The 12,868-nt window shown below is 37.2% G+C and overlaps 1 protein-coding gene across 12 annotated transcripts in view; it reads left to right on the top strand.

Annotated features, from left to right (window-relative positions):
* The window catches only part of GARNL3 (GTPase activating Rap/RanGAP domain like 3), a 41,062-nt gene that overhangs the window by 27,225 nt on the left and 969 nt on the right, over positions 1 to 12,868 (top strand). For 9 of the 12 annotated variants that reach the window (XM_048966232.1, XM_048966236.1, XM_048966230.1 and 6 more), the window contains 11 exons: positions 853 to 964; positions 1,689 to 1,787; positions 3,583 to 3,699; positions 4,352 to 4,521; positions 5,770 to 5,928; positions 7,240 to 7,306; positions 9,269 to 9,376; positions 9,940 to 10,058; positions 10,485 to 10,620; positions 11,769 to 11,984; positions 12,325 to 12,436. In XM_048966232.1, the coding sequence (XP_048822189.1) occupies positions 853 to 964; positions 1,689 to 1,787; positions 3,583 to 3,699; positions 4,352 to 4,521; positions 5,770 to 5,928; positions 7,240 to 7,306; positions 9,269 to 9,376; positions 9,940 to 10,058; positions 10,485 to 10,620; positions 11,769 to 11,984; positions 12,325 to 12,436 (1,415 nt within the window). Of the gene's footprint in view, positions 1 to 852; positions 965 to 1,688; positions 1,788 to 3,582; positions 3,700 to 4,351; positions 4,522 to 5,769; positions 5,929 to 7,239; positions 7,307 to 9,268; positions 9,377 to 9,939; positions 10,059 to 10,484; positions 10,621 to 11,768; positions 12,437 to 12,868 lie in introns of those variants that run through there. The other 3 variants (XM_048966228.1, XM_048966227.1, XM_048966237.1) reach the window with 2 other exon arrangements.

Below are 12,868 nucleotides of genomic sequence, written 5' to 3'. Positions count from 1 at the left end.
AACGAAGTATATGCAATAGTATTGCATAATACTAAAGTGATTCTGCAGACAGTAGCAATTAAAGGATGAGCCTGGATGTAGAAGCATCTCTCAAGTTAAAGCAAACTGGGATATCTTTATGTCATGAGGTTATTTGATGAAAAAGACACGTGTTTTCCGTAGACAATCATCTTAAATTATTTTTACTTCTTTATCAAGTTTAAAACAAAATTCAGTTGTGTTTTTATTTTCTGTAACTACGAGATTCTTTTTCCAGGGATTGGAAAATGTAATCTACACTTTTCTGCATGCATCTTATACAAAGAAGCTTCAAAGGTGCTTGTAGAGTTTCAGACTTCAGTTTACTGTTTAATATTGGGGATGGAGGGAGCCAGATTTCAGGAGACAGATATGAAGAACACATGACAGAAGCAGAGTTTGGAGGAAAGACAGCTGTAACAGTACCATTTCTGAATACAATCTGAACTACAAAATATAAGCAAATTGCATGTGCATGGTAGTGCATACATTTTACGTCTGTGGTATTTAAAAAATAAAAAAATAATATTAAGCATTTCCAGTGTTGCAGTGAATATCCACTGAATTGCACTAAAATTTGGTTTTAGTTATAGTGTTTCAAGAACATGCCTTATTATTGTATTAGTCTCCAAATCCAATTGATAGCGGGAGTATTTTCTCTGCAAGAAAATTAAATAATTTTGATATTTCAAATTTTAAAAAATATACTCTTAGGAAATGCATTCTCCCAGATGTGTTTACATGTTACTGCTTGCCATTGTCCATCATGTTCTGTGTCTGTCTGATCTATATTTCTTAGTGTACTTATTGTGTATCCCTTATGTTAATTCATAGCCTTGGGAGTCCCAGTCTTTCTGCAGTAATTTTCCTCATGAGGTCATCTGTGCAGATTCTTGGGGCCAGTCCTTGCTGGTTTCTACAGATGCTGGCGTCTTGTTAATAGATGGTTAGTAAATGATCATGTGTTTTTGTGTTAACTATTTTTGTATCTGAACATGGTCTTGAAAACATATGTTCATAAGCTCTGCTCAGGTATTGGTTAGTTCTCACCTCCATTGATATTTACCAATCCAAGTAAATTTATTACATTTATGTCACCTATTTGCAGAATTTTTCTCTGCATCAGAATCAAGCCATATTTGATGGCCCATTTTAATGCAGATTTCTGAATGTTTTATTATTTCAGATGCTGTTATTTGACCATCTGAAAAGACTCAATAAGTTAAATTCAAGCTCAAGGAGTGTCAAGTGGTCTGTCTGCATTTGTTAGCCCTTTGTGATACTAGTGAGCATGAAGCCCAAAGCTTATGCAGCAATGGAAGCCTGCTTCTTCAATAGCAGTGCTTTTGCTAGTTTGACCCTTATCTTCTGTGTGCCACAAAAGGCTGTCAGGCTTGAGGGAATTAAGCTAATTCTCAGTGAATATTCTCAAGTTTTCTAAAGGATGGTCCCTTTTCTGCTTCATTTGCATTATCTGATCCATGGCAATGATAAAAGTCTGCCATAAGGAAGTATAGGCTATGATGCTACAGTATATTAAGCAGTTTCTTACAGGATGCTTTATTTTAGTGAGGGGGAAAAAAAAGGCTTTTATTGCAAGAAGAAGTTCAAAACCACTAACTACCAAATTTTAGCAGAATTTTAAAGAAATTTGTGTGCTTCCTTTTTAGATGGTCAAACTGCTGTTCAAGTATTTGATAAAACTCTGCAAATAAAGCAGATGCATGTGTTGGAAGCTCTGGATTATTTGATTGCCCGAACAGATAAAGGTAGGAGAGGTCCCTGTTAATCGGTTCTCTTATGAATATATCTGGTTAACTTCTTATTTGGCAGGCACATCAATAGGAAGGAATATTTTAACTCTTTTTCTTTAAGAGGTTACTTTACTGGAAAAAAATGCTCTACATTTTAATTCCTGCAGCGCTAGATATGTATTATCACCTTTTCTCACATCACCTAGCCATTTTTAAATCGCTTTTGTTAGGTTTTAGAGCTTTTATTGTTGCTCTTTTGACATCCTTCCACCTCTTTCTCTTTGCTGACTTCTTCTGGGTTGCTCACATGCTATTTCCTTTGTCTCAATGCTTTAGAATGCTTTAGGATTTGCATGACTCATGGGCACGGGCAGTCGCATCATACTAGTAGTGGCATATATTAAATGTCTCATTTAGAATAAAAGGTACAACAACTTCTGATTTTTTGTTGTTGTTGTTGTCTTCTAAAAGGTGTGGGGAAAAAAGAAATCCCTAGATATGTTCAGAATGGTGCTTCAGTGCAAACCTTAAGCTGGTCACACTGAATCATAGAATTTTTTGGGTTGGAAGGGACCTTTTTAGGTCATCTAGTACAGCTTTCCATCCCCCATCATGGTCACAGCCATCTTTCAATATATGAGGTCGCTCAGAGCCTTGTTCAGCCTGATTCTTCCAGAGATCAGGCAACCACAGCTTCTCTAGGCGGCCTGTTCCAGCACCTTACCCCCTTCGTATTTAAGAAACTCATTCATGGAAGCACACATTCTTGAGTGTACGTATTTTTGAAAAGAGAGGGACTTCATCCATTTTGTTTTCATTTTCTCAGTGTTGACAGTAAGAATTTGCTCTGAGTCAATGTTTGAAGTTATGGTGGACTTACGGAAGCATTATGCCTTCTTACTCTAATACTTTCTGTGGGAGAAGAAAGTCATGTATGCGCCAAAGGTCATCCTAATTCGTGTTGCTCTTCTATCAGCACTGAAGGCAGCACCTGTGATCTTGCTTTTGTACTTATAGCAGGAGCTACACTGGCTACATATTTAGAAAATGTGCTTAATTTTTTCCAGTTATACCAGCTGCTCTATTGAAAGAGTATACCTGTGTCAGAACATCTTGCTTTGTTTGCATTTTAAGAAGTTTGCTTTCTTATGTAAGGTTCTTAAAGAGTAGCTTATTTTCAACTGTTAATAGTAGTGCACCATTATTTATTTATTTAAATTTAGGAGTGTATTCTACTCACATCTGTCATCATGGAAAATAGATTTAACTGTGGTAGTGGATGCGGTGTTATTTTTGCAATTGGAAAGTATCTTGAATGTGTGTAACTTTGAAGAACTGCAAAACCAGTCTGCCTCCAGGGGCAGGTTTTCAAACTCTGTTAAGAGTCCAGTTATCAGCTGCTAGACATTTATAGTTAACCCTTCTACTCTTGCCTTTAGTTTGCCTCTGCTGTATTTTTACTGTTTTCCAGTAGCGTACATCTCACTGTTCTAAAGATCTTATATAATTTGTTGATTTTTTTTTTGTTTTTGTTTGTTTGTTTGTTTGTTCGTTTGTTTTCAACACAGTCAGAGGGGAAACTTCTACTGAACTGAAGGCATTGGTTTCTAGGATTGTAAAGACTAGAGTGTGTTCACAAGCAGTCTTTCCTTGTTGTCGCATTCCTACTTACACCCAGAGAAGCAAAATTATTTATCTTTTGCTTTTATGACACTGCCCTGTTTGTTAGGAACTGCACCTCTTCGGAAATATTAATTTCAGAACACCATCATCTTTTTCTAAGTATTTTTTGGCTTTTTCCATCCTTCAGGGAAAGACTCCCGTCTCCTTGTCTTCAGATTGAGTTCAGTCCAAAAAGATATAGAAACAAAGCAGGTGATAAGAAGCAAATATGACTGCAGAGAAAATAAATTGGAGAGAACAAAAGGTGATTTTACTATCTTATGTTAAAAGTATCCCACCATACTATTATGGCTTATTAGCTTCCTGTTGCAGATTTTCACCTTTAGTTTTTTTGTTTGGTTGTTTCCTTTAACTCTGAACAGTTAATTCAAACTTTGTTAAGATTTTCTGAAAATAAGATTGGGTGTAGTCCAGTGTGCCTGTTGAGAGCTTGGTAAAATTACCATGTTACTTGATAATCACTGCTGATGAAAAGCTCTAGAGAAAAGCATGTATGTTGCTTTCAGAATTGGGGGACATAATAAGAACTGTATGTCTCACATTCATGTATTAAGATCACTGTAAATTGGAGAAACACTGACAAATCTATTTTGAATAGTAGCACTCAGAATAGTTTGAGTACTGATTATTTTAATGGATGTAAACATTTTCTGATCTTCAGCAGCAAGCTGGAAAGGGTTAACATGATTTAACCCTTGTTAAAAGGAAAAATACAATTTAACCCTTGTATTTATTCTTAAATACAATTTATGAATCACATCATTTTGTCTTTTTCTAGATGTTAATGCTATCCTATTGCAGTTCTGTTGCACTCTTGTACTAACCATCGTTCAAATACAGAACAAAAAAGCAGTCATTACCCCGAATAATTACAATCTGGAACGTTGTTTCCTTAGGCTGCCATTTATATGCTATTAATACTCACCATGGTGGTGAACTGAGGATTGTTGTGGCTATTCGGAACAAACTACTTCTCATCATAAAGAAATACAATCCATGCAACAGTTTAACAGGCAGCTCTCCATCATTATCTGAATCTCCATTAGAGGAGTTCCAGTATATCCGGGTACGTGTAAGTTCCAGTATATCCGGGTACGTGTAATCTGGTCACTAATTGCCTTTACAGACTGAGCAGTACTCAGCTAGTGGGGCAGAAAGGTAAAGAGCATGCATTTTGTCTTTCTGAACTTCCAGACAGATATAAGCAAGAAGCAGTATGATGGAGCTCCATTGTTCAAGGGCCAAAGAAATCTTTCAGATTTATTTAAGTGAATTTGTTTGCTCTATGTCATGTTTCTGTGCTTAGAAAGATGTGCTTTCAGACTAAGAGTCTGAAAAAGAGAGTAGTTTTATTTACTGAGTTCCCAGGGCTCGTTACTGGGGCTGCTTCTATTTAAGATCTTTATTAACAACCCTCTAAGTTTGCAGATGACACCAAGCTGGGAGGCAGTGTTGATCTGTCTGAGGGGAGAAAGGCACTAAAGAGGGACCTGGATAGACTGGATCGATGGGCTAAGGTTAACTGTATGAGTTTCAGTAGGGTCAGGTGTTGGGTCCTGCATTTTGGTCACAACTCCAGGCAATCCTACAGGCTTGGAGAAGAGTGGCTAGAAAGCTGCCTGATGGAAAAGGACTTGGTGCACTGATGGAAAGTTGGCTGAATATGAGCCAGCAGTGTGCCCAGGTGGCCAAGAAGGCCAGTGGCATCCTGGCTTGTATCAGGAATGATGTGGTGAGCAGGTCTAGGGAAGTCATCCTGCCCCTGTACTCGGCACTGGTGAGGCCTCACCTCAAGTACTGTGTTCAGTTTTGGGCACCTCAGTACAGAAAGGACATTGAGGTGCTGGAGCAGGTCCAAGAAGGGCAACAAGGGTGAAGAAGGGCCCAGAGAATATGGACTATGAAGAGTGACTGAAGGAACTCGGGCTGTTTGGTCTGAGGAAAAGGAGGCTGAGGGGAGACCTTGTTGCTGTCTTCCAATATCTGAAATATGCTTACAGCAAGAGTGGTGTTGGTTTATTCTCACTGGTGACAGGACAAAGGGAAATGGCCTCTAGTTGCGCCAGGGTAAGTTTAGGTTGGATATTAGGAAACACTTCTTTACAGAAAGGGTTGTTGAGCACTGGAATAGGCACCTCAGGGAGGTGGTTGAGTCACCATCCCTGGATGTGTTTAAAAACCGTTTGGATGCGGTGCTCAGGGACATGATTTAGCGGAGGGTTGTTAGCATTGTATGCTTAGGTCGTGATTGGATTTGATGATCTTAAAGGTCTTTTTCAACCTGAGTGATTTTATGATTCTGTTTACCATACAGGAAATATGCCTTTCTGACCCTCCAGTGGTTATGACGCTAGTTGATGGACCTACTGAAGACAGTGACAATATGATTTGTGTAGCTTATCGGCATCAGTTTGATTTAGTTAACGAAAGTACTGGGGAGTCCTACAGACTGCATCATATTGAAGCAAACAAGGTAAGTTTAAGCATGGAACCTATTTTCTTGCAGAACCACACTGAACATTATTTCTTGCAGAATTAGTGCTTGCTGTGCTGACCTGCTGGGAGCACTGTTTACAAAGATCCTATGTCTCCTTTACTTTTCAGTCCAGTCCAACTTCTGCCGTAGGGGCTGTCTGAGATACTTGTCTCTTTTGGAATGTGTGATGATAATTACTTCCGAGAGAGGTATTTACAAGGCATGACACATGAACAAAGAACCTGTGTTTCATTTCTCTGAAATATTGCTGTCAGTGTAAATACAAAGCCGTTATTGTCCTTTTAGTCAGTAGTTTGTGCTTTACCTTTTCTTTGTGTTCTCAATGTTTTATTGTCAAGATTGCAGCAAAATAACTTTAGTTTTTGGCCACCAGTATCTCATTCAGATATGCTTATATCTTTTAGGTTTTTTTAAGAAACTTCTGCACAGCCAAATAATAAATTAACTATATCTGTCTAACTAAGACAAAGTGTTGCGGTTTAAGTAAACATCCTGAGTTTTGGGGGAGGGCAGGGGGGGAAGTTCAAATGTTTCCTGCTGCGGGGAAGATAAAGGGCCACAAAGATGGTGAAGGTCCTGGAGCATCTCCCTATGAAGAAAGGCTGATTGATCTGGGTCTGTTTAGCCTTGAGAAAAGGAGACTGAGAGGGGACCTGATCCAGGTCTATAAATGTCTAAGGTGTGGGGAGCAGAATGGTGAGGCCAGACTCTTTTCAGCAGTGTGTGGAGACAGGACAAGGGGAAACGGCCGGAAACTCGGATAGGAAGTTCCACACCAATGTGCGCAAGAACTTCTTTAGGTGAGGTGACAGAGCACTGGAACAGGCTGCCCAGGGAGGTTGTGGTGTCTCCTTCTCTGGAGATGTTCAAGACCCGCCTGGACACCAACTTGAGTGAGCTGGTGTAGGAAACTGCTTTGGCAGGGGGGTTGGACTCCATGATCTCTGGAGGTTCCTTCCAACCTGTGTGATTCTGCGATACACAGCTGTACTAACTCAAAATTTATATGGCCAAATAAATTAGGTAAGTTTTTATGCTATAGGCATAGTACTGAATATTCATTACTGAGGTACAGCATTAAATACAAAATAAATTGATTTCCATTCTAAGAGCACTCTGAAAATGAATCTCAAAGCAGGCCGAATGTGAAAAATCACATTTTTTTTTTTTAAATCTGTAATTGTGGAACAACACCAACTGACTGTATTGCTTCAGAGTCAAAAACTGGATATAATAACTGCAGTATCCCATCTGAATATTCATTATCATTTCCCATTTCCATTGCAGGTTAATTTTGTTGCAGCTATTGATGTATACGAAGATGGTGAAGCTGGTCTACTATTATGTTATAACTGTAAGTATCCAGGAAAGACTGAAAATGGTAGGATCTCGATCTGCATATGGAATTATTTTTTCATTGGAGTCTAGATCTGTGTTTTAAAGTAAATTTCAGAGTTTCACAGATAGTATTTCAGAATACATTCTTTTTGACTTAAGTACACATTAGGCAGACTAGAAATTGAAGTACTATTTTATTGGGTATTTTGAATTAGACATACAATAGATATTACTTTGTTACTCACAAAAGTCCTATTCCTTCCAATTTCCTCATTCTTTACCTAATTAAACACTGGATGTTTCCAGGATGTGTATAGCATTCCACCTGCTTTCTTCTTTGTACTTTTGCATTCTGTTATTGTGCTTTTTTCTTCTGCACACTTCTTTGCACTGTCACATTCTTTCATTGTAATTCTCTCCGATATGGACACATGGTCTCCGATATAATACATGTTCATTTCTTCTTTTTTGCTTCTAATCCTCTTAAAAATATAACTTACAGATATGTAACAGCCTTTATGAAGCAATACACAGAAAGACAAAGCACAGCCTTCTCTGTTTCAGGCTATGTGTCCTATCATCCTTCTCAAAGTGATCATCAATAGAAACATAATAAATACACCTAAATTCTAGTACTGGCTGTTAGTTTGGTACTTATGGGAAAGTATTTCTTAAGTGTTAACTTCCTCTATAACACTGTGAGGCCTCGCTGGTTCTCCTATTTTGCCGTATCCTATCTGATTCTAGTTCACTTAGAGCTTTTTAGTTCTGAAGTAGTGCTGTGACAGTGCATGGTGAATTCCCATACCTGTACTTCTGCGCAGAATCAGTTCCATTCTAATAGACTTACTGCTGATCCAAAGCTAATAAACTTAGTTGGTGCTAAAGGTACACTACAGGATCCTAATAAGATCTTAAAGCCTAATGCACAGTCTTGCAGCTACTTGAATTCCTATTTCTAGGATATTATCACAGAGAAACCTACTTCTGGTCTTTAGAGAGTTTACAATTAAGAAAAGATCATCGTAGAACAAATATGAAAACACATGATTTGACAGTTCTGAGTTTGTATTTAGAAAAAGGGTTTTAATACTTTTCTGGTTATAAACTTAGATTCAGTCTAAGGACATATATAATAGAAAAAATTCAAATCATAGGATGTCCTGCATTGGAAGGGACCCACAGGAGTCATCAAATCAACTCTTAAAATAGAATTTTACCTAAAAACATTGAAAAGGACTGATAGGAGCAGGTGTATGAGGTGCTCACAGATGTTTTCCTGGAGCCTCCAGTGCAGTCATATGAAGTAGTAAAAATAAAAAGATGATTGCATTTCTTTCTCCTCTTTAAGCCTTCTTTTAATTTCTTGACATAAAACATCCTTTAAAATGAGAAGTTATCAGCACTAGTGAGAGCGTTTAGAGAATAAAATTGGGTAGTGGAAGGTTAAATTCCTCACGATCTAGATCTTCCAAATTAAATTTAGAATTGCATTCCAAGTAGCCAATTCATGTCTGACTCATAAGAAGACTTAGTTTCAGTGCATGTATGGTAGCAATGTGACTAATGAAATCGGTATCTGTAGTATCCTATGTGTTTTACAGTCCTTGGAATACATGAAGTAGCATATGGCTGCTTGCATGGCAGTTCTTACAGACAGAGAAGACATGGTTTTCAGAAATGTTGTTGCCTATTTCTCTACCGTAAACAAAATAAGGAGCTGATGATTGTTGAAACAGAATACCACTTACTTTGTGAAACATGGTAACTTATTAAAATGTAGCTCTTTTATATTTATCTTCTAAATGTTCAAATGAAAGCTCGTTTTCCTTATTATCTGTTTAGATACAAAGAGGCTTCTACACAGATGTTTGAGTTTTATCTATCATCCAAACTTAAGTGAAATCTACCTATGAAGTTGACATTTTTAATTTACAGTGTAAAGTGATGGGTGCTTTTTTTTTGTTTTTTGTAACAGATGTTTGCCAGTATAGAAAAGTGTATCCGTTTAATGGTGGTTCTCCGCTGATTCAGCCATCAGCTTATGATTTTCACTTTTGCTGGAATCAAGTTCCTTATGCTGTTGGTAAGAAAACATTTATTTTTACTCTTTTTATCAATATCTCTTAGACCTGCGCTTGGCTGTTTCTGGCTGTTTCTACCATTCCTATAGGTACTTAGCAAACATGTGGACAAGACACTAAGGGATATGGTTTAGTGATGGAACTTGGTAGGTCAGATTGATGGTTGGACTTCATGATCTTTGAAGGTCTTTTCCAAAATAGATAATTCTGTGATTCTATAAGCATGTTGCATTAATGATGCCACTTCTGCTAAGTGGCTGTTTTTAGTGTATTTTGAAAAGTAGAGCCTTGGTGCAAAGTTTTTTTCCTTTGCTGAACTATTTTTCCTTTCTCTTTTTTCTGTTTTTTTATTTCCCATTCAGTCTGCATTCTGCCAGACATGGAGAATGAAATCTTGTTCAGGCTTGATGTATCTGAATGTTCATCAGTTTATTAGGCAAACTTTGTCGTAGGAAAGGGAGATGCTGAAGTAGATCAGATACTCAGGAACAGTCTGCACTGAGCAACCAAGAAACACTTACATTAATCATTCTTTTGTGCCAAATAATTTTTTGTTCCGTTGCAGTCTGTGCTTTCCCTTACATACTTGCCTTCACTACTGATTCCATTGAAATACGTTTAGTGGTGAATGGAAACTTAGTCCACACAGCAGTTGTGCCTGAGCTTCAACTTGTAGCATCAAGGGTAAGACACAAGAAAAGCATTTTTGACTATTTGTGAGATGTTGTTGAGATCTGTTTAACATAAAATGTTGTCTAAGCCAAATACAAACCAAACCAAAGCTCACAAGTGTGATTTCATTTGTGAAAAATATTCATCTTTGTGCTCTTAGTATTAAGTACAGTCAGGATCAGAATTGAGCTCACTGACCTTTATTGCCTGCAGTAATGCATACTTGAGGTATTTGATTGTTTTTAGGGCAAATGCTATTCTGAACATCACAGAAGTTTCCCTAAGATACAGTGAGATAGCCTTTCCCTGATCAGCCCTAATCAAATCAGCAGCAATGCAGCTACAGTGACAATGAAATACAGTGGATAAACATTTGAGCTTTTACTCAGCAAATGAATAAGTCTTGTAGTACTAATGGTGAGTTCTTTGTCATTTCAGTCGGATATTTATTTTAAAGCTACTGCTGCAGTAAGCGGATCATCTCATAGCAGTTCTAAGGAAATGAGTTCAAGAAGTTCACCTCAAACACCTACAGCTTATGACATGCCAGAATGTTCTCTTTCTTCTTCAGAAGGTAATATGGTTTCTAGACAGCTTGAATAATCATCACTGATTGTTCCAGCAGCTTCTATATCTCAGTGTAGCTGATCTTTAGTAAGAAGAAATTGATCAGATAAAAGATTTTGAGTTAATAGTTGAGAGTGTGGAGGATAGAAATCTTATTACCCAAAGATCTGAATCACCTGGCTTAGCTTTTGCCCAAGTGTATCTCTTTTGAATGAATAGCAGCATTATTTTCAAGAAATCATTTATACAGGGGAGGAAGAATTAAGTTTTACTAGCTAGATGAATCTTTGTCAATATGTCCAAGATTAAAGAAAAAATGGTGTAAAATTATGAGAAAAATTTCAGACTTCACATACACCTTTCCTTTCATTTAAAAACAGCTAAACCATCCCTCAATGATTAGAGTTCTTTTCAAATTCAGAATAAGAAGTGTATCTAGTCACAATCACCTTACTGTAAGGTAATCTGTGAACAGTTGATCTGTAAGGGAACAGTAATGGAGAAACATGGGAGTATCGACTAGATAATGCAATATGTATGTATGCCTTGGACTTTTAAATCTGGTACTGTTGGCAGAAAGGGAGAAGAGAAAGGAATTGGAATTTCAAATTTTAAAAGGTAGTGCTGTTTGATGGTAAGTTGTTAGGTGATTGGGTTTTTGTTTTTTTTTTCCCCCCCCCAAAATTAAGAAAATGCAGAGTCTTTTATGTCACTTGAGAAGAAAAGCCATAATTTGAACTATTTGGGATCCAGACTCCAATATTCTGGCAACATATTAAAATATCTGGGGAATCTTGAACAGAATAGTGAGTCATGGTTTTACAGTTGGGATATCAGCCTTAGGACATATAAATTTACCTCCTTTTTCCATTGCTGATTCATCACCTTGCTGAGAGTCAAAAATTTTTTCCTCTGTAAGCCAAAAAGTCAGCGCAAAATGTAGTTCTATTTCTTCCTTCTCCTAGCCTACTTATATTGTAAGGTGCAAAGCAAGAAAGGTCTTGAAGAAGAAAGCAAGAAATGTTATTTGAGTTTAAAAACAAACAAACAAAAAACCCACACAATGATTATAACTTTTCTGTATGATTTTTCATTTTGAAGTATTATGAACTGATACGGTTGTGAAAGAGTAACGTTCTTTTTTTTCCTTTTGAGTTTCAGGTGAAGTTACATGTAAAAACTTGTATAAAATTCCTCTTAGTAATCTGGTAGGGCGAAGCATTGAACGACCTCTGAAGTCACCTTTGACTCCTAAAGTCGTCACTACTCCAACATCCGGTGGCATCACCTCTCTTCCTGTTACTCACTCACTATCCTTATCTCGCATGGAAATTAAAGAAATTGCAAACAGAACACGTAAAGAATTGCTGGGTAAACTCCCCTTGTTCTTCAGTGTATATATATCAGTTACCACTAATATAATTTCTAATTTTTGGAGCATCTTTGGACTAATCTCATTATAGTCAGATTAGTGACAAACAACCAGTGTTCATAAATAAGTAGTACAAACAAAGCAGTAAGAAAATGTTGTTTGCAAGTAGTTTAGGTAGTGTCTGGTCATATATAAGGTGACCATATTCTAAGTCAGCTGAAAGCTGTTTAATTAAAAATGAAAATAAGTGGAAAAAATGAAAATTAAAAAAAAAAAAAACATTTTTGTGAATGCTTTATTTTCTGATGAGAATATTAAGACTTTTATTCCTTTATTGAGGCCTCTTGGATGAGCCTATTCCCAAGACAGAAGGTTCACAGAAGCAAAAAAAGATTCCTCGAAGACAGTCAGACCCCAAGCAGGGAGCAGTAAGATCAACTAGTAGTGACAGGTAAATAAATGTATGGGCTTTAGGAAGGAGCCTAAGTTAGACCATAAATGTTTTGAGAATTGATTGCTTTTCAACCGGTTTATGGTTTTCCCAGTTAGGTAGGGATTGACTGAGGCCTTTGTGAATTTCATGCTAATGTGTGGTTTAGTATCTAATAACAGCACTGAGATGGGTTATGCATATTGCTAAAAGACATGTTATAAGCGAAGAAAGGCTAAGTGGGATTTTGTGGAGGACCTACTGCAATTGGGCCTGTCACTAGGACTTGAACTACTAAATTCACACTGCAGACTGAATTATTGTTTTCTTCATATCTTCTTGTCTTGCTATTTCCAAAATAAATTTTGCAAATAAACATTATTGCATTTGTCTGTTTGGCTCTGCTTACCAGACCCTACTGCCATTATGTTGTTTTCTCTGTTTTTATAATTT

Source organism: Lagopus muta, chromosome 19, assembly GCF_023343835.1.
Source record: "Lagopus muta isolate bLagMut1 chromosome 19, bLagMut1 primary, whole genome shotgun sequence".
NCBI lineage: Eukaryota > Metazoa > Chordata > Aves > Galliformes > Phasianidae > Lagopus > Lagopus muta.
This window is presented reverse-complemented; position numbering and strand designations above follow the sequence as displayed.